This window comes from Nelumbo lutea, chromosome 5, assembly GCF_056320005.1.
Source record: "Nelumbo lutea isolate HS-2025 chromosome 5, American lotus-T2T, whole genome shotgun sequence".
In the NCBI taxonomy this organism is placed as follows: domain Eukaryota; kingdom Viridiplantae; phylum Streptophyta; class Magnoliopsida; order Proteales; family Nelumbonaceae; genus Nelumbo; species Nelumbo lutea.
Genome location: NC_142688.1, coordinates 26,597,423 through 26,622,352, shown reverse-complemented (window position 1 = coordinate 26,622,352; position 24,930 = coordinate 26,597,423). Strand labels below are relative to the sequence as shown.

At 36.6% G+C, this 24,930-nt stretch overlaps 1 protein-coding gene across 2 annotated transcripts; it reads left to right on the top strand.

Annotated features, from left to right (window-relative positions):
- The first annotated feature begins 12,399 nt into the window (after nt 1-12,399).
- LOC148851198 (NADH dehydrogenase [ubiquinone] 1 beta subcomplex subunit 9-like) lies at nt 12,400-24,276 on the top strand. Of its 2 annotated transcripts, XM_088945313.1 has the most exons (5): nt 12,400-12,853; nt 13,072-13,113; nt 19,094-19,175; nt 21,167-21,222; nt 23,932-24,276. In XM_088945313.1, the coding sequence occupies exons 1-5, from the start codon at nt 12,734-12,736 to the stop codon at nt 23,971-23,973; spliced, it is 342 nt and encodes a 113-aa protein (XP_088801439.1). In that variant the 5' UTR covers nt 12,400-12,733; the 3' UTR covers nt 23,974-24,276. The 2 variants fall into 2 exon arrangements, with proteins under 2 accessions (XP_088801439.1, XP_088801440.1); XM_088945314.1 differs by lacking the exon at nt 13,072-13,113 and having other exon boundaries at nt 12,411-12,853.
- Nucleotides 24,277-24,930: the final 654 nt, after the last annotated feature.

The following is a 24,930-nucleotide window of genomic DNA, read 5'->3' as shown; positions in this document are numbered from 1 at the left end:
GTTAGGTTGTGTCCATGTGTCCCCCTATTACTAGGTCGGTCCAAATCACCATTCATCAATAATAATAATAATAATAATAATAATAAAGTACAAATAAAATATTAATATAATATAATTAAAGAAATAATAAAATATAGTAATAACAATATTATTAATGTAATAACAAAAAAAATAATAAATTAATAAAATATTCATAAATTAATGATAAATACTAAGATATTAATTACCAAATACTAATAAAATAATAATAACAAAGTACTAATAAATAATAATTATATTTTCATAAAATATTAATAAAGTAATAATAAAATAATAAATAGATTAATTGAAAATTTTTAGTTGATTCCAATTTCAACTCCCAATGGACCAAACAACAATAATTAGAATATGATTCCAATTCCTAATTGAACCATATAGGCATTATGAATAAATGATTCTTATTCCAAGGGATTTTGTTTTTGGTTCTGACTATGGTCCTACCCATGAACCAAATAGACCCTTAATCTCTAACAATCTAATAGTCCAAACCAATGTTTTAAAAAATGACCCGGAACTAAAACCATTTTGGTCATTGGTTTCCCGATTGACGGTTCGACTATCCAGTTCAAATGGATGGCTTGTTCTGACAAAAAAAAATTAAAATAAAAAATGACCAAAAATCATTAAATGAGTCGATGGTTCAACCACTCAAGTCAAACGATGGTTCGACTGTCCAGTTCAAATGGATGGCCTATTCTAAAAAAAAATTAAAATAAAAAATAACCAAAAATCATTAAATGAATCGATATTTCAACCACTCAAGTCAAACGATCCAACCATTTGGGTGCAGGGATCGTCCAAATCAGTGGCCTATGAAGTTGTGATCGAGAGATTTGAACTTGTTGGTCCAACAAGAAACACGATGAGCTCCTCTCCGGTCTTCTCTATTAAACATCCATTATCTAGAGTTTTCTAGCCCAACCACTCTTTCTCCTATAGTCCTATGTACGATTTTCAATTTATTGATAGTGCTCTACAGAGCTCCACCGCTTCAAATTCCTGGACCTGCATTACAAGTATCTAATCTTCTGCTATTACTATAACTTCTGTTAATTTTATATTTCTCGATAAGTTTTTACCAACTTACTACTTCATCTTGGGCGATAAAGAGGTCTAGGGTCTTCTATGTCAACAACACCAACTACAAGAGTTGATGTAATCAAGGAAAGGACTCATAAGGTATGTTATATGTTTTTTTTTATGTTAGGGTCCGTTTGGGTTCTAGAACAGGTGTCAGGAATCGGAATCGGAATCCGAATGACCCATTCCAATTCTAATTGTTTATTTGGTAGTAATGAAATTTCCATTCCAAAAACTAGAGACTAGTAAGAATTAAAGAACTCGTGACAAAACCCTCCAAATTCTAATATTAATAAAATAATAAAAATATTAGTAGATTATTAACAATAATATAAAATAGTAATAAAATAATAGTACTATTATTATAGACAAAAACGAAAACGAAATTTTCCCTATCACTCAATTGTAATATGATTGTTTCTTGTGCTAGAACTACTTGTGCCTAATGGGATGATTTTTGCCCGACTTCACCCCATTATTGAAACTGTGTCAGAAGTAGAGAAGGTGAATAAGCGATCAAGATTTGGAACTCAAATTTGAACAAAATAAAGTTAAACACAACGTAATGCATGAACAAAAGTCTTCAACTAAGCTTTGTCCAAGTTCCTAACGAGCTAGGATTGTCAATGTTTACTTGACCTCGGTTGGTGGAGTTCCAACCTCTACAGTCTGCCCCAAAATTAGATTAGAGTTAAAGGTATGTTGAAATTGATTGAGGGATAGTAATGAATCGCAAATTTGATTATCCTGACATCGTGAATATGGTTATGTATGCTTACATTAATTTTCCTACATATAAAAGAATATCTAGCACCCTTATCATTTGAATTTCAATCTTTAGTTTCCTCCGCTAAGACATTGCAAGTCACTCTCATATCCGAGTAAGGCTGTGCAACGGTTGGGTTGCTCCATTGTGACTTTGTGACCAAGATTCGGAAATAGTCTCTTTGTGTGTGCATAATCCCTCCCCATACCCCGTATGCTGCCCTTTTATCCTAGTTATTTAGGAAATCTGGATTGGAGCCTCTCTATCGTAAAATCTATAAATATTTTGATTAGTTTTATCTTTCTTGGTAGTTAGTACATATATTTACATATGCAATATCCAGGTTTATTTTCCAACCATATTGCATTAATCATTACAAAAATGCTTATGGTCCATTTGGTTTCCGAGAAATAGTGGGATGAGAAAGGATGAGATGAGAAAGGAAGAATTTATTTTCTAATTTTTTGGTCAGGTGTTTGTTTGTTGAGACCTACTATCCTATAGAATATGCTTCTAGCGTTTGATTGATGAGACAAATGGATGAAGAAATATTGTAGAACTGGAACAAATCCATGGGGCTAGGAAACAAAACCACCAGAAACATTACCTTTGCCAGAGAAGAAGACAATAACATGTCCTCGTTGTCTGAGATTTGAAGACAATAACTGCCAGAAACAAAGACATAACTTGTCCTTCATGTCCTTGCTGTCTTCGCCAGAGAAGACGAAGACAATAACCGCCGGAAATATTTCCTTCGCCAGAGAAGATAAAGATAATGACCTGTCTTTGCTGTCTTCGCCAGAGAAGACGAAGACAATAACCGCCAGAAACGTTACTTCGCTGGAGATGAAGGATACAGGTGATTGGAGTTCGGACCACTGCAAAGGTGGGAGATGAAAACAGTCCACCCCACATCCCATATTTTGATAATGATATTATCCCATCGCAGCATCTCTCACAAAACAAATATGAGAAAATAGGAATATTCCTCATCCAAGTCGTGCGAACCAAACATACCATTAGGTTACATACATTAATTTTATGTCTATGCTAATGGTTATTTTATCCTCTTTAATCCATATGCTTCTTTCTTTATAAGCTTTAAGCTTAGTTTGGAAGGAGTATAAATACAAATATGTACAATGCAAATCCTTGTATTTTGTATATATTTGTATTTGTACTCCTTCCAAATTGAGCCTAGTCACAATATCATTAACCTTGCCAATAATTCAAGTTAGGATCCTGATATTTTAGGTTATTAGAAAAGCACATGTTTCCTGTGCGTTTATTTATTTAAATTTTTTCAATTGGCTTAGTGATTGGATAAGTAAATGTGTTTCTCTAGGCCATGTTTGGTTTCAAAGTAGGTGAAAATAATGCAAGAAATTGGAAAGGAAACCAATGAAAATTGTATTTAGAATAGTAACATTATAGAATTATAGAGAAAACCAAGCCACTTATCAAAGACTTCGACTTGTCTAATTGTTCTAGAATATTCCTTGTAACAGATTTTACAGTTGTCCAGTTGGCTAGTCTAATACCCCCTCTCATTTGGTGCATGAAGAGTTTTAATGAGTAACTTGCCCGATAAGAAGGTGAATTGATCAACACCAAGAGCTTTGGTGAATAAATCTATTGGCTGGAACTTGCTAGATATGTGAAAGGTTTGGATATATTCACATTGAATATGTTCACGAATGAAGTAGCAATCTATGTCGATATACTTTTTGTTCATATGTGAAATACGGGATTTGTTGTTATGTGGAGTGTTGCTTGGCTATTACAATGGAGCTGTAAACGGGATTTCTAGGTCTTGGAAAAGATGTTTCAACCATAATAATTATGTGGTTGCTACAGCCATGGCACGATATTCAGCCTCAACCAAGGACCTAGAAGTCGTGTCTTGTTTCTTCATCTTCCATGAAATGGGCAAATTTCCAAGCATGATGATATATCTCATAGTAGATTGGCAAGTAAGTGGGCAATTGGCTTAGTCAGTATCACAATAAGCCTTCAATGTGAAGTCATTATCAGATGGGAGGGAAAATACCATGAAGTGGTGAGGACTTGAGGTATCGAAGGATGTGTAGAGCAACATCAAGGTGCTCTTAATGTGGGGCACTCAAAAACTAAGAAAGTGCATGGACAACATAGCTGATTTATGGGCAAGTAATGGTGAGATAAGTCGGTCGTCCAACAAGACGATGATAAGACAGAGGATTTGTAAGAATAGGACTTGAATCATCAATAAGATGTCGTTGTCATTCCATTGGTGATGAACATGACATGCAATGCAGCATGTTGGTTTCTTGTAAGAGGTCCATGAGGTATTTGTGTTGGACTTCAATTCCAAGAAAACAGATCCGGGTGCCCAAATATTTGAGAGAAAAGCAATTGTTGAGATATTGTTTGAATGAGGCGATTAGCTCAAGAGCATCTCCAGTGATAATAAGATCATCTATATACCAGCACAGCTAGGTAATGACCATTATGTCGTAAGGCAAATTACGAGTGGTCAACAACTAATTGGAAGAACATAGTCCCGAACAGTGTGGGCGAATTTCTTAAACCACATAAGAGAAGCTTGTCAAAGATTATATAGTAATTTATGAAGCCTACAAACTTGACGATCATTGGGAGAGCAGAAACTAGGTGGAATCACCATGTAAACTTCCTCATGAAGGTCCCCATGAAAAAAAACATTGTTCACATCAAGTTGATGAAGTTCTCGTCCTTTAATAGTAGCAAATGAGAGTAAACAATGAACACTCACAAGTTTGGCAACCAATGCATAAAGTCTCATGAAAATCCAAGCCTTCCACTTGGGTATAACCTTTGGCAATCAATCATGCTTTATAGCACTTAGTAGTTCCATTAGAATAGAATTTTATCTTATAAACCCAACATACACCAATGGGTTTCTTCCAGGTGGTAAGTCCACCAAAGCCCATGTATTATTTCTCTTCAACATTGTTATTTTTTCGACCATAGAATGCTGTCAATTGGGTCATTGACTACTTTTGAGAAGGACTGGGGCTCTATATGAAAAGAAACATGGTTGAGGAATGCGACATGAGATAGAGAAAGTTCATCATAATGTAAGAATTGAGAAATATGGTGGGATTCTGATTTTGTGGTTTGGGAGTTATTACATATGTAATCATGGAGCCGGATGGGTGGCTTATGAATGCATTAGGGTCTAGTGGATGGTTCTAGTAGGTGGAGTCCTTGTGAGTGTATTGGCTCAGTGGACCCAATGGGCTTAGTTGGCACAATGGTATGATGATTGTCAATGTGGCATGATGGTTCAAGAAGAAGGATGTCATCAACAAGGGGAGGTATAGGAATTGTAGGAGTGTTAGAAACAATTGGTTGTTGGTTCTAAAAAGGGAATTTTGTCTCATAATAAACCACCTCCCATGACACAAATATGCACTTAGAAGAGAGATCATATAGATTGTATCCCTTCTAACCTAAAGAATAGCCTAGAAATATGCATTTAGATGCATGGTCAATAAATTTGTCTCATGGTTTGGAGTGTTCATGGGCATAGAACAAGCACTCAAACACTCATAAATGATCATTAGATGACACCCAATCAAAGAGTATTTCGTATGGTGATTTCCCTTAAAATGTTGATGTGGGAGTGAAATTGATAATATATGTTGTTGTCAATACACACTCCCCCTAGAATTGAATAGGAAGAGATACTTGAGAACTTAAGACTTGAGATACTTCCAAGAGATGATGATGCTTACGTTTAACAACACCATTTTGTTGTGGTGTATCAACACAAGTGTTGATGCAAAATACCATGTTGAGCCAAATAATCTTGAAATGGGCCAAATACAAATTCAAGTCCATTATCATAATGGATCACATTAACAAAACAATTAAATTGGTTTTTCACCATATTACAAAAATAAATGAGAAATGAAATAGCATCATGCTTATATTTGAGAAGGTATAATCAGGTACATCTAGTAAAATCGTCCACAATGGTAGGGAAAAAAATTAGCACCCTACAATGGAGTCTGATATCCGCCCCAAATGTACATAAATCAGATGAAACGATGTTGGTGTTGTTGTGGAACTAGAAGAAAATGATGCCCATGTTTGTTTGCCTTTATGATGGATGTCATAACAGAACTCTGGAGCATAACTGGAAGGTAAACTGGGAACCAACGACATTCGATGTCGAGAGGCATGTTCCAAAAGCATATGCCATGTGCTTAAAGAAATAGCACTTATTGTTGAAGAAGCAACACGATTCAAAAGTTGTAAGGTGTAGATTCCACAATTAATTTCAGCATTTCTAATTAATTTATTCGATACTAAGTATTGAATGAGACAAGATGTGGAGAAGAACGTAATAACATAATTGTGTTGTTTGGTCAATTTACTAACTAGCAATAAATTGTAGTGGAAACCAGGCACAAACATGACATCATTAACAATGGAATCATTGAACAATAAAACAGAGCCCTAATGTTTGGCATATAGAATCGAACCATTCAATAACTGAACAAATTTAGGACAATCTAATTGAATAGATTAAATAAACAAGTTTGGAGCTAAAAATCATGTGATTAGAAGCTCTGTTATCCAAAATCTAGGAATGAACTAATACATTCTTACAAGAGACATCAGCAATGAAGATGACTTATTTGTCATTTCATAAAAGATTCTTGAGTTGTATGTATTCATCCATGGTGAAACTAGCTAACAACGGAGATTGAGCAATCTGATTTCCTGTGTAGTTAGCCTGAGCATATTATTCTCACGAGAAGATTTGTTATGATCTCTGTTTGGCAAATAGCCAATTAGTTTGTAACATCTATCTTTGGTGTGCCTAGTTTTGTTACAATGATCACATTGTAGCTTAGGTTTTCCATTGGAGTTTTGAGAATTGGACTTAGCGGTTGTTCCATATAAAGTTGTGAGCTCAATATTTGGATTACTATGATAGCACGGAGTGAGGGAAATATGCTTTTCTTCTTGAATTACTAGTGCATATGCACGATTAATATTAGGAAGAGGCTTAGAGGTTGTTGCATATAAAGCTGTAAGATCAAGATCCGAATTACTATGGTTGTCTAGAGTGAGGGAAAGATGCTTTTCTTATTGAATTACCAGTGCATATGCACGGATAATATTAGGAAGAGGCTCTATGCTCTAAATGTTTGATCTAACTATATTAAAGGCTTCATAGAGGCACATGAGAAATTGGCGCAGTTTCTCACTTTCCCAATCAATAAGAATCTCCTTCATTGCTTCACAAGAACACTCAAGAACAGGATTGAGCACATTTAGATGATCCCATAACGTCTTTAGTTTGGCAAAATAGGTAGCAACTAAGAAATTACCTCACTGAATGAGTGTTAAGTAACATTTCAACTGATGAATCCAAAGTGTTTTATTATTATTATTATTATTATTTTTTGAGAGTATCATTATTCAAGATCCTTCCAAATCTTATATGCCCTTTTAGTATAGACGATGCTCTCATGCAATTCTTTGGCCAATGAATTAAACAACCAAAATATGACAATGGAGTTGCATTTCTTCCATGCCAACTCTTGTGGTGAACCTCGATTTGGATGAGTGAGTGAACCGTCTATTTGCAAGCTAATAATAATCCACTACCACAAATTAATAATAATCCACTACCACATTTTAATATGCACAATACATCCAAACTTAAATAATATGTTATACATGTGAATGACAAACCAATTGCAAATTAATGCATACAAATATCTTATAGTATGGTTTACATACAGAGACAAAAAAAAGCCAGTTCTTTGGATTAATTATCCATGATTAATAAGGAAATTAAATAGGATGTTGTGTATAATAGAGTAGTCTGCATAGCAAGGTTTTAAAAACCAACCCAAAACCATAACTATTATAGGCACCGGTTTTTGGATCAATGGTTTGACTATTTCGTTCAAAGGAAGGGCCCATTCAAACGAAAAAAAATAAAAATTAATTAAAATAAAATGGCCAAAACCACTGAATGGGTCAACAATTTGACTACCTGGGTCAACATGTCATTGATCAATTCAACAATTTTTGGCTATGGGCCAGTTTTAGGGTAAAATAGAATCGGTTACTTGGACATGCTAGCCAATGATGTTAAAATATTATAAAATGGTTATGAGACCTACATTATTATGAGATGCTACATGCTAAATCTGCGTGCAACTGGTTAATGGACTAGGATAATGACATGCCTCCACATGCAACATCTTTTATGCTAAACCAATAGATAGTAGCCATGGGTTAGTGGGGTTAGGTGCAAAGTGTCAATTCATTAATTGGTAAGGTCTCTTTCTAGTTGTAGTAAATGATTTGAGTCGGCCTGCACCCAGATTTGAAAGGGGTCATGGGCATGGTTTTTAAAACTGACTCGGTGATCGAAATGGTTAGGGGTCTAATTATCGGGTCGAACGGTTTGACACCTGAATGGCCGGTCCGTTATGACAAAAAAAATTAGAAGAAATTTGAAAAAAATTAAAAAACAATCAAAACCGTTTGAATGGTTCGAATAGTTAACTGGCCGGTTCAGCGGTTTGCTGACCAAAATCAATGGTTTTGGGGAAAAGCGAAACCGGTCCTGATGGGCAATCCCTATCGTATAGCCTCATCTCATGGAATCAAAAAGGAAAAAAGGGCTAAGAAGAATAGGGGAGAGGGTTAAGCTGATAGAGATGCAAGTAGGAATTGGTGGCTTACACAATGCAAGATTATTCTTTTCCAGTGGAAGCCCCGTAGAGAAGATGCATGCAAACGGATTGAATCTTCTATACTTTTTCTTTTTCTATGCTTGTTACATGATGGGTGAGTCATAACTTGTCATAAAGACCATGCATATGATAATATATGAGTTTTAAACCAAGTCTTAGAAATCTATCACGCATCGATTGTGTAGTGTAGAATTCAAACTTTGAATAAATGGGATTGAGACTTAGGTGGCGTTTGATAACACTTTTCAAACCTATGAAGTCTAAAAATGTTGCTTTTTAGACATCAGATGTGTTTGGAAGTGTATATGAATTTGGGTCTGAAAATTATTTTTAGATATGAAATAATAAGACATGGGGCAGGCATTGAACGCATTCAGATGCATTCCAGACTTGGCCGAAAGTTCAAAATACCCTTAAAAATGTTGCTTGCGTCTCTCTTCTTCTTCTTCTTCTTCTTCTTCCCTTGCCATTGCAACCGAATAGTCTAATTTAAGGGTAAAATAGTAAAATTAGTGAATTTAAAATGTTAAAGGTTTAATCGAACACAAACAACCTTCTTTACCCAGAGCCTCTAAAAAGTCAAAAAACAACTGTCTCTTTTTAGATTTTAGACACTTAATATATCTTTTTAACTTTTTAGATTTATCAAACACCACCTTAGTGTCATTTCTTATCCTTTTATAAATGATTTTTCTTTTTATGGTTTAAGGTATCCACACTACTCACTTCCTTGTCATTGGTTAGTCTTGTATTTTGATGCTGAGTTGCTGACTCTTACGTAGGTACCATGGGATGAGTTTTCACATGGACTATTTGGGTCTAGATGTATACCCAAAACCAATTTTATTTCTATGTGAGGTAGTTGGGGGCTTGGGGCATTTGGACCTTTTACATAATCTAATTTTTATAATAGAGATGTTTTGTGATATAAAATTTTTTGGCAAAGTACCTCGTTATTCAACCCGGTAGTGGCGCGCCTTAGTGACGACCTACTTGGTGGCGAACTCCCTGGGGGAGAACTGCTTGGTGACTAACTGCTTGGTGGCGAACTGCCTTGGTGGTGAACTGCCTGGTGGCGAATTGCCTGGGGGCGAACTGCCTTGGTGGCGAACTGCCTGGGGGCGAGCTGCCTTGGTGGCGAACTGCCTGGTGGAGAACTCCCTGGTGGCGAATTGCCTTGGTGGCGAACTGCCTTGGTGGCGAACTGCTTGGGGGCGAACTGCCTGGGGGCGAATTGCCTTGGTGGCGAACTGCTTGGGGGCGAACTGCCTGGTGGCGAACTCCCTGGTGGCGAACTGCCTGGGGATGAACTGCCTGGGGGCGAACTGCCTGGCGAACTCCCTACTAGGCGGCTGATGCCTTAGAGAATGTTGGAGCTCCTTGGTGCGGTGCAATCCGACTGCCCTCATCATGAGGTGGTCTTCTTTCCTTTGTAGGCTGCGGGAGATGAGGGACCTGCGAGAACTTCATCTTTTCCTCCTCTTTGTAGGTGGCAGGAGCTGAGATACATGCGAGAACTCCATCTTTTCCTCCTCTTTGTAGGTGGTGGGAGCTAAGGGACCTCCGAGAACTCCATCTTTTCCTCCTCCTTGTAGGTGGCGGGAGCTGAGGGACCTCCGGGAACTGCATCTTTTCCTCCTCTTCATAGGCGACGGGAGCTGAAGGACCTGCGAGAACTGAATCAAAGGTCCCGGGGGTACTTTCCCGGTGGGGGCTCTCCGATGCTTAAGTTAGCACTCTTATTGTAGAGAGCTTTGAAGATAATATGAGAGAGCTAGAGAGCAGGGTTACTTCCCTTTCTTTTTCCTCCCCTTCTCCTTTGGGGGTGAGGTCTTTATATACCGGAGTCCTCGCGGGTTAGGTGGGTGAAAAGCCTCCAAACGGTAAGACTCGTCGCATCCTGTCATAATCGGGGTACGGTGGTGAACTCCTCGAGGTCATCAGGCTGGCGCTTGTGTCAGGCGGCCAGGTTGGCGCCTGGGCCGGGTTGTCAAAGGGGTGCCTGCATCAGTTAGTGGGTCAGTGTCTAGGCCAGGTCGTCAGGTCGGCGCCTGTGTCAGTCGGCGGGTCAGTGTCTAGATCAGGTCGTCAAGCTGGCGCCTGTGTCAGTCGGCGGGTCAGTGTCTAGGCCAGGTCGTCAGGTCGGCGCCTGTGTCAGTCGGCGGGTCAGTGTCTAGATCAGGTCGTCAAGCTGGCGCCTGTGTCAGTCGGCGGGTCAGTGTCTAGACTGGTCCAAGTCGGCTAGGCGCGCGTCAGGCCGCGTGCAGGTCGCGCCAGGCCGGCCAGACTGGTGCCTGGGTGGGTCACCAACTTCGTAAGTTTGTTGGCTAGGTGTTTTCCTAATTGTCACGAGGTGCCACGTGTCACAATTTTACTGGAGGGCCAAATCTGCCCTCATCAGGTCTAGATGTATACCCAAAACCAATTTTATTTCTATGTGAGGTAGTTGGGGGCTTGGGGCATTTGGAGCTTTTACATAATCTAATTTTTATAATAGAGAAAATTTATAATTATTATCCTGTATTTTGGGCCTAGTGCCACTTTGGCTCCCAAACTTTAAAATGCGACAAATCAATACCCAAACTTTCAAAACGTGCCAATTTGGTACCTACCGTTAACCAGCCCATTAAATAGCATTTGAAAAGATGCAAATGTTCTTCAAGTGTCATCTAAATTTCTTTATCAACCATCCAAACATTGATAAAAAATGAACAGTCCCGAATCATTGCCTCTTCTATTCAATAAAGTTAGAGTTACTAAAATGCCCACTGAGACTTGATCCCAACTTTCTTGAATAGAAGAGGGAAGGATTTGGGATTGTTCATTTTTTGTCAATGTTGACAAAGAAAATTAGATGACACTTGAAGGGCTGGTTAACAACAAGTACTAGATTGGCACGTTTAAAAAGTTCGGGTACTAAATTGTTACGTTTTAAAGTTTGGGGACAAAAGTGGCATTAGACCCAAAGTACATGGTACTAATCGGGAATTTTCCCTTTACAACATGTTGCCACACTTTCCATCATATGCAAAATTGATTCGTTATTTTTTCTTTCCCTCTCATTTTGCTCCTCCCCTCTTTCAATTCTTTATTATTAAGTCTTATATTTAAGGTATCAATTCCCATTATCTCTTATTAAATCGTATGCTTAAATTTGTTTTTCTCACCAATAAATTATACTATGGCATCATAGATGAACTCTAAGGTATATGACATACAATCGATACTTTTGAAAAACAAACAAAGAATGAAGCCATTATTTTGTATCATATGGCCAAAATGGGTCATATAATGCCATATTTAAACAATACAACTTTAAAATATAAATAAATGCAACAAAATAAAAATATTTATAGAAAAAATTGGGCATATCTCTAGCATTTTATTTTACACCAATAATCACATCATATGATAAATAAGAATTATTTTTATGTATGATAGAAATAAAATACAAAATTTAAAATCGGCCCAAGAATGAACTTGTTTTCTTGTTTGGTGGCGTGTTAATAGTTCAACAATAAAATCACATAAATATTGAAAATTCATATAAAACACTTGGATACATCTATGATATTATATATTTATTTCATTAAACAAAAATAAGTGTAATAAATAAAATTTATTAAACACATAGAATTATAAAAGTATATATAAAAAAGTATAGAAGAATTTATATATTATTATTATTATTGTTGTTGTTTTGTTGTTATTTTCATTTGAAATTGACATATACAAATTTAATATTATATATGTGTATATATTTGCGAAGAGGATTTGATCCTTCCACCCAATTGCAGGAATAATATGATCCTTAGTAGCCGGAAAACAGGGCAAGGTCCTTAGGCTATGTTTGGTTTGACTGAATGTTGAGGGATAGTTAAATAACCTGTACGGCTGTACCCATCTGATGTCCCTCAAAGGGATTGCAACTGCAGATGGGAAGGCGATGTGAATGAGGTGTCCAGTGTCCACCCAACGAACGTCGCAGATCCCTTGTGCGTTAATCCGATGCTGACGATATTAAATTCGCACTTCGAACTTACGACTTCCTAACTCGTCTCAGAGAGAGAGAGAGAGAGAGAGAGAAAAGGGGGCAGGCATGAGTGCTTCATACCTAGCGAGGAGGGCTGCTCAGAAGGAGCGGGTGAGGATCCTCTACAGAAGGGCTCTCAAAGACACTCTCAACTGGGCCGTCCATCGCCATCTCTTCTATCAAGATGTAAGAGCATTTCTTCCCCTCTCGCCATCCATGATGATTATTACCACACCTTTGCTCCATCTCTTTACCTACACTGCGATCTTTATCACGTTCTCTCACAAGAGATCCATCCCTCTCATTTTTTAATTTCAGAATTTGTTTATCTACGTTACGCGGTTTGGATTTTGTTCAAATTTCTCAAAAATTATTTTAACTCTTTCTACAATTTTCAATTTTAGGCATCCGGCCTCAGAGAAAAGTTCGAGGCCAACAAACATGTGGTTTGTTCTCTTGAATCCCGGAAATCAAGCTCTTTTATATTTCTAATGCTCTTTCTTATTTGTGTTTCATCAGTTTCTTGCACTCGACGTGCAAATAATGCATATTTGTGTTCTTTGTGCCGGTCTGGAATTTACTTGTAATGTGATAAATCAGTGTTTTGTCAAAGACTGTTAGATAATTTTCACTTTGGTTTCATGCTCCGAACAAAATTACGGTTTCCAATGGAATGGATGTAAATTCAGGTGCAACTGATACGAAATAAGTGTCAGAACTTGGATAAATGATAAAATTCTAAGTTGAACATATACTAGCGATAGCGGAACCGCCATCTTTATATAGATTCCATTAAACTCTTATGTAGTCTTTTGGTTTAAAATGTTGTATTCGAAATATGAATCAAATGTCATATCTACGTTGCCTAGTCGACTTGGGAACACTGCTTTCTTGTTTCTTTGCAACTAGTCCTGTTTGCCTCTATGTATATTGCAGCTTCCTCACTTGACTTCGTATCTCCTACTTCTGTGACCAAAATCGCTTTCTTCCTGAGGTGCTTAATGCACGTTACTGGACTTCAAAATTATAATACTGATTTTCCACAGAAGAAAGGAAATGCAAAATGATTACAATTTCTAAATTCTAGAAGGTATTCTAAGATAATTTCAATTGATTTATTATTATTTTTATAAAATGTCTGGGATAATGTAGGTATTGTATATATCTACGATAAGTATATACTTATGATGTTGAGATCTCATAAAATCCATTTGTCAAATGAACTGATTTTGAAGATTGTATTAGGATGGTCCTGACATTCGCCTGTGCTTCCAGGCATATGGGCTGATTCCCATATACAAAATTTAAATACATGACCACTAACTCACTATATCTCATGTAAAAGATGACTATAATATCATGTTAGTTGTTACAAAAATAAGTGAATTCAAGTTCACAATTATTATTTAAAAAAAGACACTCCACTGTGCGAGAGACAGAGAGATCAGCTTTGGAATGTAGTCAAAGATATGCTTGTCGCCTTTTATCAACAATTCACAAAAGGGAGCTAGGTTCCAAAGTATTTATGCCCCTTCCCCTGTGCTAAAGCCTTTAATAGGCCAAGCACCAATAAGTGAAACTAGATCTCTTAGAATGACACATTGTCTTCCAAACAGCCACAAAATTAAAAGATGTGAAAAAGCCTGAAGTAAATAACCACAATGGAAGGGTAGGTGTGTCATGTATTCCTTCTCATACTGACATGAGAATCATAAGTTGTTCATATCTCTTCCTACTCATCTCAACTCAACTCAACTAAGCCTTGTCCCAACTATATAGAGTTGGCTACATGAATCATGTTCTACCATTCCATTTTGTTCAGTTGAGCACGAAATGGCATTCAGGAGGTATTTGTTGGAAGTGTTCTTGGAAAGAATACCTGCGGTTTGCTCCAAAGGAAAAGACCAAGTTACCTCATTGGTGTATTCTTTGTAAGGCCAATGGAGAATCTTGCTATCACTTATTAATCTCTTAATCTCCTGCCCATTTATGTCTCCCATTTGGGACTGGTTTTTTTTCTTTGTTAGGGTGTAGGTGGAGCCCTCTACCAAATTTGCAAAATTTGTTTGCCTCTACATTCTTCAGTTGGCATAAGAAGAGGGGAAGGTTGTTATGGAGATGTGTAAGAGCTGCCTTAGTGTGGACCATCTAGGAAGAAAGCAATGCAAGAATATTTTCAGGCAATGAAGAAGCGGAGAAGCCATTGTCAAGTCTATCACTGTCAGGGCTGTTCAATGGGAAAAATCCTTGAAGCTCTTGGTTGATTTTTCAGCAAGTGACATCTTGAGAAATTGGAAGGAAGTTGCTAGTCCAGATCGTCATAAGCCTGTAACTAGTCCTAGTTGGTCTACTCTGCTTCATGGTTTCGTAAAGCTGAACTTTGATGGGAGTAGTACAGGGAACCCAGGTCTCCCTCAGTTATTGGCGGTGTTTTCAGGAATGAAGAGGGCAGCATTGTTGGTCTATTTTCTGGGCCAATAGGTGAAAGGGATTCATTAAGGGCTGAGATGTTGGCTATGGTGGAAGGAGTGCAAAGAGCAAAGCACATGAACATCAGTGAATTGATTATAGAAGGAGATTCAAAGCTAATGGTTGGATGGGTGCAAAAGGAAGAAGTTGGGCTGTGGATTTATAGCAATAAAAGGAAGAAATTTAAATGGTTGACACGAGTCATGGATGTGATAGTTAGCTGTGTTAAAAGAACAGTTAATGGTTTTGCTGATGCCTTGTCTAAACAAGTGATGGGAAGAAATCAATTGTAGTTTTGCTTTATATATATATATATATATATTTTAGGAGAGTTAAGAGTTTTTACCTATCCTCCTTTGTAATTTGCTCTTTCTGTTTTAATGAATTTGAAGTTATTGATAAAAAAAAAGAGCTTGGCAAAAAATTTAATGCCAGATGCTAGCCTAGCACAAGTTATACAACCCTCTTCTACCTGGTCTTGGGACAGTCAGTTTAAGACAATCTCAACACTGTTCATATCTCTTCCTCTAAGGGTTAAATGATCAATGGCAAGGATCTTGTCAAGATAGACTGTTTACATGAAGTTGGGGAAAAACACAAACTTTTCTCCACTGTTGCTTCATCTGTGACAGATGTCTAACATCAGAAAATTTGATGAAAAGAGAGATTGCACTAGACAACTTGAATTGCATGTTCTGTGACAGTTGTAAGGAATCGGCAAATCATTTTTTTGTCCACTTTTTCTTCCCGTCCAAATTTTGGATGAGGGTTCTGGGAATTTTTGGAGTACAAATATGCTTTCCAGAAACAGTACGACAAATTTTTGAAGCCTGACAGATTAGAGCTTGAGCAAAGGTCGTAAGGCAGCATGGGGAATGATACCTACAGAAGTATTCAGGGTCATCTAGGGGAAAGGAATGCTTGCATTTTTTGACAACAAAGCAAGCAAGGAGACAATGGTAGCTATGAAGATTAAAGTAATGTTATTGTCATAGGTAATTGTAAAAAAAATGTTATTGTCATAGGTGGCCTCACATTACTTGTTTAGAGGAGGATTTTACAATTCCTTTTTGATTCAGATTTTCTGTTTTATAATTACTTTCCCGAATACAACTATACTTTTTGTTAGTTCTCCAATGTTATGGCCCCTTTGTTGTACATGGCTGCTATTTTTTCTCCAATACTCTACCAACTAGAAAAAGGTGAACTTTGGGTGGTGTATTTGAAGATCATATCCATTGCAAAGTTGCAAGGGTGGGCCTTGGCACAATGGTTGGGTTACTCCATCGCGACCTGGGTGACCAATAGGGGTGATCATGGGCCGGGCTTATGGGCTTTCCGGGTCTATGACATCCAATGATAAAAAATTAATTATTTAAAAATTTAATTTTAAATTAAATTAAATGTAATATATGCAAAAAAAAAATGGCACAAGCCCAAGGTAAATTTGTCTTGGCTAAGCTTTGGGCCTATGCACAAAAAAAGGCATGGGCCTCATTTAATTCTTAGAGTTGGTTTGGTTTGGCTTACCTATCCTTTTATAGATGAAGGCAAAGCCTCCATTCCCATTCTTGAGCAATGTGGGACTTGGAACAACACTAAATAACGAATGCTACCATTGAGTGTTTTTCCAAGTCCCACATTGCTTAGGCAATGAGAAGGCCTTGCCTAGGAGGACAATTTACATACTTGGGTTGGCTCAAGTGTTCACACATGTATTGACATGTGTCAACTAATTAATATTTATTTATATTTTAAAACTTGAAATTTTTATATCTTATATAAAATAATAAACATTTAGTATAAAATAAAAGATACTTGTATATATATAACATATATAATATAATGTTATATATTATATTATATTATATTATATCATATTGTATTGTATTGTATTGCAGGCCAGGCCGGGATTGAAGTGTTGGGCCCAAGCCCGGCCCAAAATATTCTGGGCTTGATGTGGGCCTGAGCCGACCGGGCTTGCACACAAAAACCTGGGCCCAGGCCCTGAAATTTGTGGGTTGGGCTGGGCCAAGAATGATAAACCCTAGTGACCAGGAGCCTTGTGTGTAGGGGTAAGACTGAGCACATCTGTCCCTCCCCAGACCCTGCATAGGCAGGAGCCCTGTGCACTAGTCTGCCCTTTTTTATCCATTGCAAAATTGCAAAGCTTAGATGGATGAGTGGTAAAACTAGACAGGATATTTAGAAATGAAGCCATATGAAGGAACCTGGTAGTAGCTCCAACAGGTGATAAAATGAGACAAGGTAGATTGAGATGGTTTGGTCATGTGCATAGAAGAACATCTACAGCATCTGTTAGAAAAAGTCATCTGTTACACGTTGAAGGGGCGGGGCTAAAAGAGCTAGGGCCAGACAGAAAAGGACTTGATTGGAAGTGATAATAAATGATTTAAGTGCCTATAATATAAGAATGGATATTGCACTGAACACAAAGGAATGGCAAAATAGGATTAACGTAGCCAGCCCCGTCTAATTGGGACAAGGCTTAGATGATGACCCTTCTGTCCTCTAAAGGGTTAAATTTGGAAAAATACATCTAAGATCCAGTGAACAAACCATGTGTTCCACTTGCAGAGGGGAAATCTTCACTGGTTGAATGCAGCCCAAGCGATCCACTAGGAGGTCAGTTCCACAGGCATGAGGCACCGCATTTTGATCTGTTTCATGTGATCATTCCAGCAGTATCTTAGTTACGAATTTGTCTTGAGACCTCACTAAGAAGGCCGTTACCCAGTGTCTGTCCCCACATCTAGGTCTCAAGACTTCATTCATGGACAGAAATATAGGTTGTATTTATGCTCTAAAATCGGACTTGAAGGAGATTAGAAGTTGGTTATTGACTCTCTGAACAGGAAATCTAAGATCCCATGGAGCATCAAGGACCGGATTGAGGATTGCCAGGGAACTGCAAATGACTCTGAACTGGAGATCAAATATTCTCATGTTATAGTGAATCTAATCAACTTGCTGATTACCTAGCTGATGCGGGCCATTGGAGAATCGTTACTGAGATTCATGTTATTGCTTTAGCTGACTCTTAAGGGCTGATCTGTCCCAAAATCTGTGTAATTTCCTTCTGTTACCAAAAAAAGATGTCTTGCTAGACCATACATGCTTCCAACAGACTTGGTGGCTGTAAAGGGAACTTTCTGCAAGTTGGGGGCCTTTTTCTGTAAAAAAATAAAAATATTTTTATATTTTGCAATATGATTCATGATTTGATTTGGTTCAACATTCTGTACGACTTGTGATACACGATTATGAGCTTTAAAGCATTTAAAGGCATGTTTCCTTTTGTGTGTCTAACAAAATCAGTAAACAATTTATGTTGATGGTCCAACTAATTGGATGTGTACCAACTCATCAAAGGTTTGGGCTATCAGAGCATCTAGCCGGGTGGTGATTTTCCATGACATGCACTTGCAGACATGTAATTTTTTGTCTTGTCTGTGCATGATTTAGATCTTGAGCAACCAATGCCTGTTCATGCATCATAGGCTCCAACAGCAACTCAATCTTGTTATATATGCATGTTATTGCCCAAACACAAAGTGTAAGTTTCTATCTAAGTGAATAATTCAGGATTGCATTCTGATATGTTTCTTGTATAAAAGGCACTAATATGGTCATGTGAGCAGACAGGGTGAAATACTTCATAGTCTCTACTAGTGTTTTGTTGCTTTTTTACAGCATTTGGGCAATGTTTGTGTAAGGATTTGTTCTGAGTGATATATATATATATATATATATATATCGCTTTACATTTACATGGAATGCTTTGTTAGAAGTTGGATTAGATGATGTTTCAATACTTTGCCAATTAATTACTTACCTGCTTTCAGCTAAAGCTAACCATTTTAGTGAAGTGAATAAAAAAGAAATATTTGCCTGGTTCTGATTTTTTCTGGGATTATTTTTTTGGTAAATTCATAGGAGGATCTTGATACCATTGATAGAATGATTGCTGATGCTGAAGCAACCTATAACAAGTGGCGGCACCCTGATCCTTACATTGGTATGCATAATGCCGGAAACCCACTTGATCTCATACTGATCTCCAATTGACATGGTTGAACCCATCATTTTTCATATCCTGGTGCTGCCTGCAGTTCTTTTAGTTCTCAGATGCAAAGTATATTTTTGATGGTGGTTCTATTCCTTTTTGTCTGTAACTAGTGCGAATTGTCTTTCGTGTTTAATATGTAGATATGCTTGTTCTTAGATATTTGCATTGAAATTCTAATAGCTTATATACTTGCATGCTTACTCTTTCTTAAACTGACATGGATCAAATAATCGTCAGACATGGCTCAGAACTATATGGACATTGCCTAAGTAACTTGAAAAGTCTCCCATGCTTTAAATGTTCAGGCATGGTGGAAGACACCTTCAGGCTCAGCCTATAGATCATGTCTCAAAATTTGAAACATATACGATAAGCATCACTGGCGGAGCTTATTGCATTGGTGGTCAGAATGCTTAGATGATGAAAAATAAAAACACATGCTCATCAGTAAATTTTGTTTTACTAATTAATATAAATATACCTTACCTTAAAAAATATTGCGGACTTTTAAATTATTTTGAGCTCAATGTCAGATTGGATTTTCTCTGGTAAATCAATGTTGAACGTTTTTATGTATTCTATGACAGGGTTTTACGAGAAAAAATTCCTAAATTTTTTCTATTCTGAATACTCGTCATAAGATCCAGATGCACCCATCTCCAATCCTACAACTACTTTGTAGAATTTTCCTTTTATCCAAAGTGGTATTTGCTTGTCACATAAGATCCGGATGCACCCATCCTGCTCTAATTCCATTAACGACATTCTCCACAATCTCTCCTTTGTTATGGATTATAAGGCCAAGGTGATGCGAGACACATTGAGTTATCCATTCATCTCCAATCTTCCTCTTCTGAAATACTCCTCCAGATTATTTTTTACCTCCTTTGGAAGGTGGAGACAAGAAACAAGACTCCAAGAAAGTCCAGTGAAAAGTTGGTAGGTCGTGCAGTTGCAGACTTGATGGCTTAAGCTTGCTGGGGTTGTGGGAAAGAGAAACTTCGTTGTGTTGCACCTACAATGCCAGGAAATTCTTAATGATTTTGTATTCTTACTTTGTTAGCCAGTTTTGAGGCCATGTATCCCTGTTTCCCTTTACAGATGTTTTTCCCCTCCTCTTTGTTCCCTCTTGATAGAGCACAATGGCAGGACAGGACTTGTGTAGCTGACACCAAATAGTTGGGATTAAGGCTGAGTTAAGTTGAAATGAGTTCTCTTTGTTCTCTGAAATAATATTTTCCTGTTACTGATTAACATGCTTCCTCTATGAATTCTACTGAGCCATAAAATCCACTACTTTTGATATGACATGCTGATTGAACAGCTTATGTTAATCCTTTTTTAAGCAACATTATGTACCATATATATATGCATATTTCTGTAATCTACAATCTCCTAAATGCTGTTAAACTCTTGACAACAATTTTCTAAAAGAAAACATCTAAAACTAATACTAACAAAATAAATCTTAAAAGCTAAAACTAACAACAGTTAAAATTTAAAAAAAATAAATCCAATGATCCACAAATAGGCCATTGGTTGATTGCAAATTAAGATTTATCCTATTGTTAGAAACGGCATTTAATCACCAGAAATATATGTAGCACCACTTTCAAAATGGAACTTAATAAGAATGCTTCATATATGTCCTTCTCGAAGGATTTATAACCTCTATTACCACAGTTGTTCAACAACAGTTTTATTTTAGTTGTAGTAGATGTTTGGATTGCTGCAAGATCATGTTGTGAGCTTAAACAGTCCATCATTGTACATTGATACTTGATTCGCAATACTTGTATTTGTCATCCTCATAGCTTAATGGTTAATTCATCTAAAGTTGCATTTTCTCCTTTATTTTTGTTGTTATGACTGGAGTTTAAATCCTTTTATCTCTTCAATTATAACCATGGGACTTGACAGTTCTATTTTCTTTTGAACAGTTCCTTGGGCTCCTGGTGGTACCAAGTTTACGCGAAACCCAACACCACCTTCTGGGGTAAGTTGGCTATTTTCTTAGACCAAAAGAAGGGGAAGGTTATGCGTTATGTTTTCTGTTTTTCTATCAGTTTTTCTGCGTGCATTATTATTATTATTTTTTACTTCAACTGATAAGTTATTTGTAATCCTGCGCACAGCATTGCTACATTAGTTTATACTGTTTTTCGTTAATGATTACAACCTATTGTTATCAGTACTTGTGCACTAAATGCTTTATGATGAATGCCCTTGAATATGCATCTACTTTAATGTACTTTATTAATTTATTTAGATTACATTTCTAGACAGATAAGGAATCAAGGCATCATTTTTTTTGTATAGTCTACTGGTTGTTAACTTAGAAGATTCCTTTTCTTCTGATTTTTTATTTTTTAGAGGAATAGTGAAGAGTATTTACCAGGAGGCATCCTCCCTGTCTTTACATGTGACACTTCTCAAGATATTGAGTCCACAATCTGGCGACATTAGACCAGTTGGATGATCTTTACTATCTGATGATTATAATCCTGTTTAATGCTCAGAGAATATGGAAGATGGTCCCTTATAAAAGGTCTGCAGAGTGCTGATCAAATGGTTTTACCATCATTCGAGTGAAAAACTTTTGGCCCTGGAGATTGCCAGAGACCATCAAATAGTTGGTCCTGGTTCTACTGTATGTGGAAACCATGTGTTTGTTGTCTCAAGTAGAAGTTGCTGATCTAATTTCTATTGCTTCCTGGTCTAAAACAGGGCAAAATTTTTCGCTTACTAACCAAAAAAATCAACCTTTCATGCTACCTTCTAAGATTGTTTCTATCCATTTTGCTGGAGAATCTGTCTTTTCTAGTATATTTTTACACTATTGTTCACCATTTAGTTGTGGATATCAATTGTCCAACTTATTGTAATATATCTTGGGTAATATTTCTTGTACAAGGTTGCAACATAGGTGAAAATTGATGTCTTGTAAGTTAATTTCTTGAGTGACTTCAAATTGTCCTTTCAGAAGTTTTCTAAGAAAATAAAATCTCTTCCTCGTTTTTTTCTTTATTTATTAGTTTTATTTTATTTTTGGTGGTGGTTGTGGATGGATGGGGGTTCATTAATTGTAGGAATTGCAAAATTATAAAATATTTTTCAAGGTGGGCAGTAATGACTGATAATGATGGTTTAGTTTGAGTGGTAGCTAGCAATTGAAGAATATGGGATAACCTGAAACCTTTAGCTTCTACACTAGCTTTCAAATGGATTCAACAGAAATTTAACCAATGCCATGGATTAAAACTATAATTTATTGTTTATTCATATTTTCAAGCTCCTCGTAACCTTTGCCTTTTACTTAGATGTTGGCATGTAGGAATATAGGATCCTGCAAATTTTGACAAATCTTGTTTCATAGGGAGTGCTTGCAGGAATGTGTCAAATATTTTATTAAGATACAAAATGATTTCATAAAAGAGAAGCTTATTCAGTATAATCAGCCAATTATTTAGGTTCAAATATTTACAACTCAGGTTATCTGTATTAGTGTAGCTTAAAGGAACTGTACGATAGAATTGGTCTAGAAGATTGGCCTTGAGAACATTGTTACAAAAATATTATTTTTATCAGTCGGTGGTTTTATGTGATCAAGAATAAAGAATCTGGTAAAGAAAGTTGATTGTTCATGGGTAGCATTGATTTGGGGAAGAGGGAAGTTGATCATTCATCGCAACAGTACAGAAATATTTAGGGGTACCCGCTATGGTTCTTTTTCTTTTGACGAGGGTACACTCTTTTGTTACTAACAGGCAACATATTGATGTAGGCTGTTTATGCATACTTGACAGAACTTCTTGCTGTGATGAGCTGAGATGCATTCTGTTCTGTTTTGTTTCAATACAGTACCTTATCTTTTTTTTTTTTTTTAAAGAAAAAAATTAATTGATCACAGGATTTGGGGATATCCACAAGTTAAATTTCTGTTGACATCTTATATAGGCATTTATAGGTGTTTCATGTGATTGGTACTATTGTTTCAATAATGTTACTACTTTTATGAAAAAATGCCAACTCTATAAATTCCCTATGCAATTTCTCATTTGGAGTCCATTGAATCACTTTCTTGACAATGTCTAGCAAATCTTGACAGCAATGGATAGTGGAGACTAGGATCATTCCTTTTGCTTTTCTGATATTATGGTGTGCATAATTGACGTGGCCTGCTGATGGTAGAATCAATTTCCTGTTAACGGAATTAGGTGGATCTTCAAGGAAGGATATAAGGAGATTCCTTTTTTTTTTTCTTATTTGAAAACATTTTTGTGCTGAAAAAAAAAAGAGGAATGTTGGTTAAACAAGTCTTATATTTTAACTCTATCTTTGTAGGGGAACTGATGTACTAGAGGTTGGGAGGGTCATGCATTTCCACATTATTGTGTTTTGTCCATAGAAATCTTTCATTTTTTTTTTAATTATAGAAGGAAAAGTTTCATTTATTTTGGACAACATCTTTGTTCTTATAATTGTATCTATGCCTTTTCCCTGGCCTATTGTGTTCTGTTGTTTTTTCTGAAAACATTAAGGGGAGCTTAGAAGGGAAAGATATTTCTTTATAGTTTATAAGTTAATCTAATATGGATGAAGTTATTCAATTTGAATCCATTAGCTCATGAAGTTGAGATTTGATACAAAATTTGTGTTTTCTGTTTGGTTTTTAATAATCTTCAAAAATTCGCTTTTGATGCAGATCGAAATAATCTATGGTTATGGTCGTGAAGATAATGACTGAAACCGGCATGGTATTCTGTGGTAATTGGGATCCAAGCTTCGATGACTTTGATTTTCTCACTTGCATGTGCCATCTAGGGCTTCATGTTTTGTTGATGGACTAAGTTTATTCCATATTTCCCCATTTTATTTTAGCATCAACTGTTAAAGATGAGAGCCATAATCGTGCAGGACCTGTTACAATTCTGCAGTGTAAATGCTTGTTTATGATCCTTGGGAAATGTAGTCTGTCTGAAACCAGGCCTACAAAACAATTCCGTTAGCCAAACAGCGTCGTTATCCATCTCTTGGTTCTTTCTCCATACTTTCTTGGTTCATTATCTATTATTCATTTTTTTCCCTGTAGAAGAGCAACATATGTGGACGTTTTTTTACTTATTTGACCGTCTAGGGAACAAAGCTAAAAAACAAAGGGAGAATGAGTATCCCCCATCAATGAGTCACCCTTGGTCCGTGGCCACTGACCAAAAGGTCTTGCCACGTAAAGATTGGAAACATCCACCAAAATGATCAGGCCGCAAATATCCCTCCTTTCATTTTTCAATATTCAGAAGAATGCGTTTCTTTGTTGTCTCTGTCGCTCAACAATTTTTTTATTTTTCATGGAAAATTTATAGAAATAAATTTACAAATGTTCAAGTTCAATTCAAGTTGAATTGAATTGAAGCCCACCCAAGTTGCATAAGATGGATTGATTTGAAGCCCACCCAAGTTGCATAAGATGGATTGAATTGAAGCCCACCTGGGCGTGCATTCAAGTTTTGACAAATGTTCACCTTCACTTCAAGCCCACACAAATTGCATAAGATGATTTTATATAGAACATTTACAATAAATTTAAAATGCATAATAACCCACCATCACATATTAATATGCATAATACATCCAATTTAAATAATATGGTATACATGTGAATGACAAACCAATTGCAAATTAATGCATACAAATATCATGTAAT

Excerpts from the sequence above, each read along its gene's own strand:
- LOC148851198 (XM_088945313.1), top strand. The coding sequence starts at position 12,734 with ATGAGTGCTTCATACCTAGCGAGGAGGGCTGCTCAGAAGGAGCGGGTG. Across the intron at positions 13,114-19,093 it reads TCGAGGCCAACAAACATGTG|GAGGATCTTGATACCATTGA; the intron begins GTTTGTTCTCTT and ends GTAAATTCATAG. Across the intron at positions 19,176-21,166 it reads GCACCCTGATCCTTACATTG|TTCCTTGGGCTCCTGGTGGT; the intron begins GTATGCATAATG and ends TCTTTTGAACAG.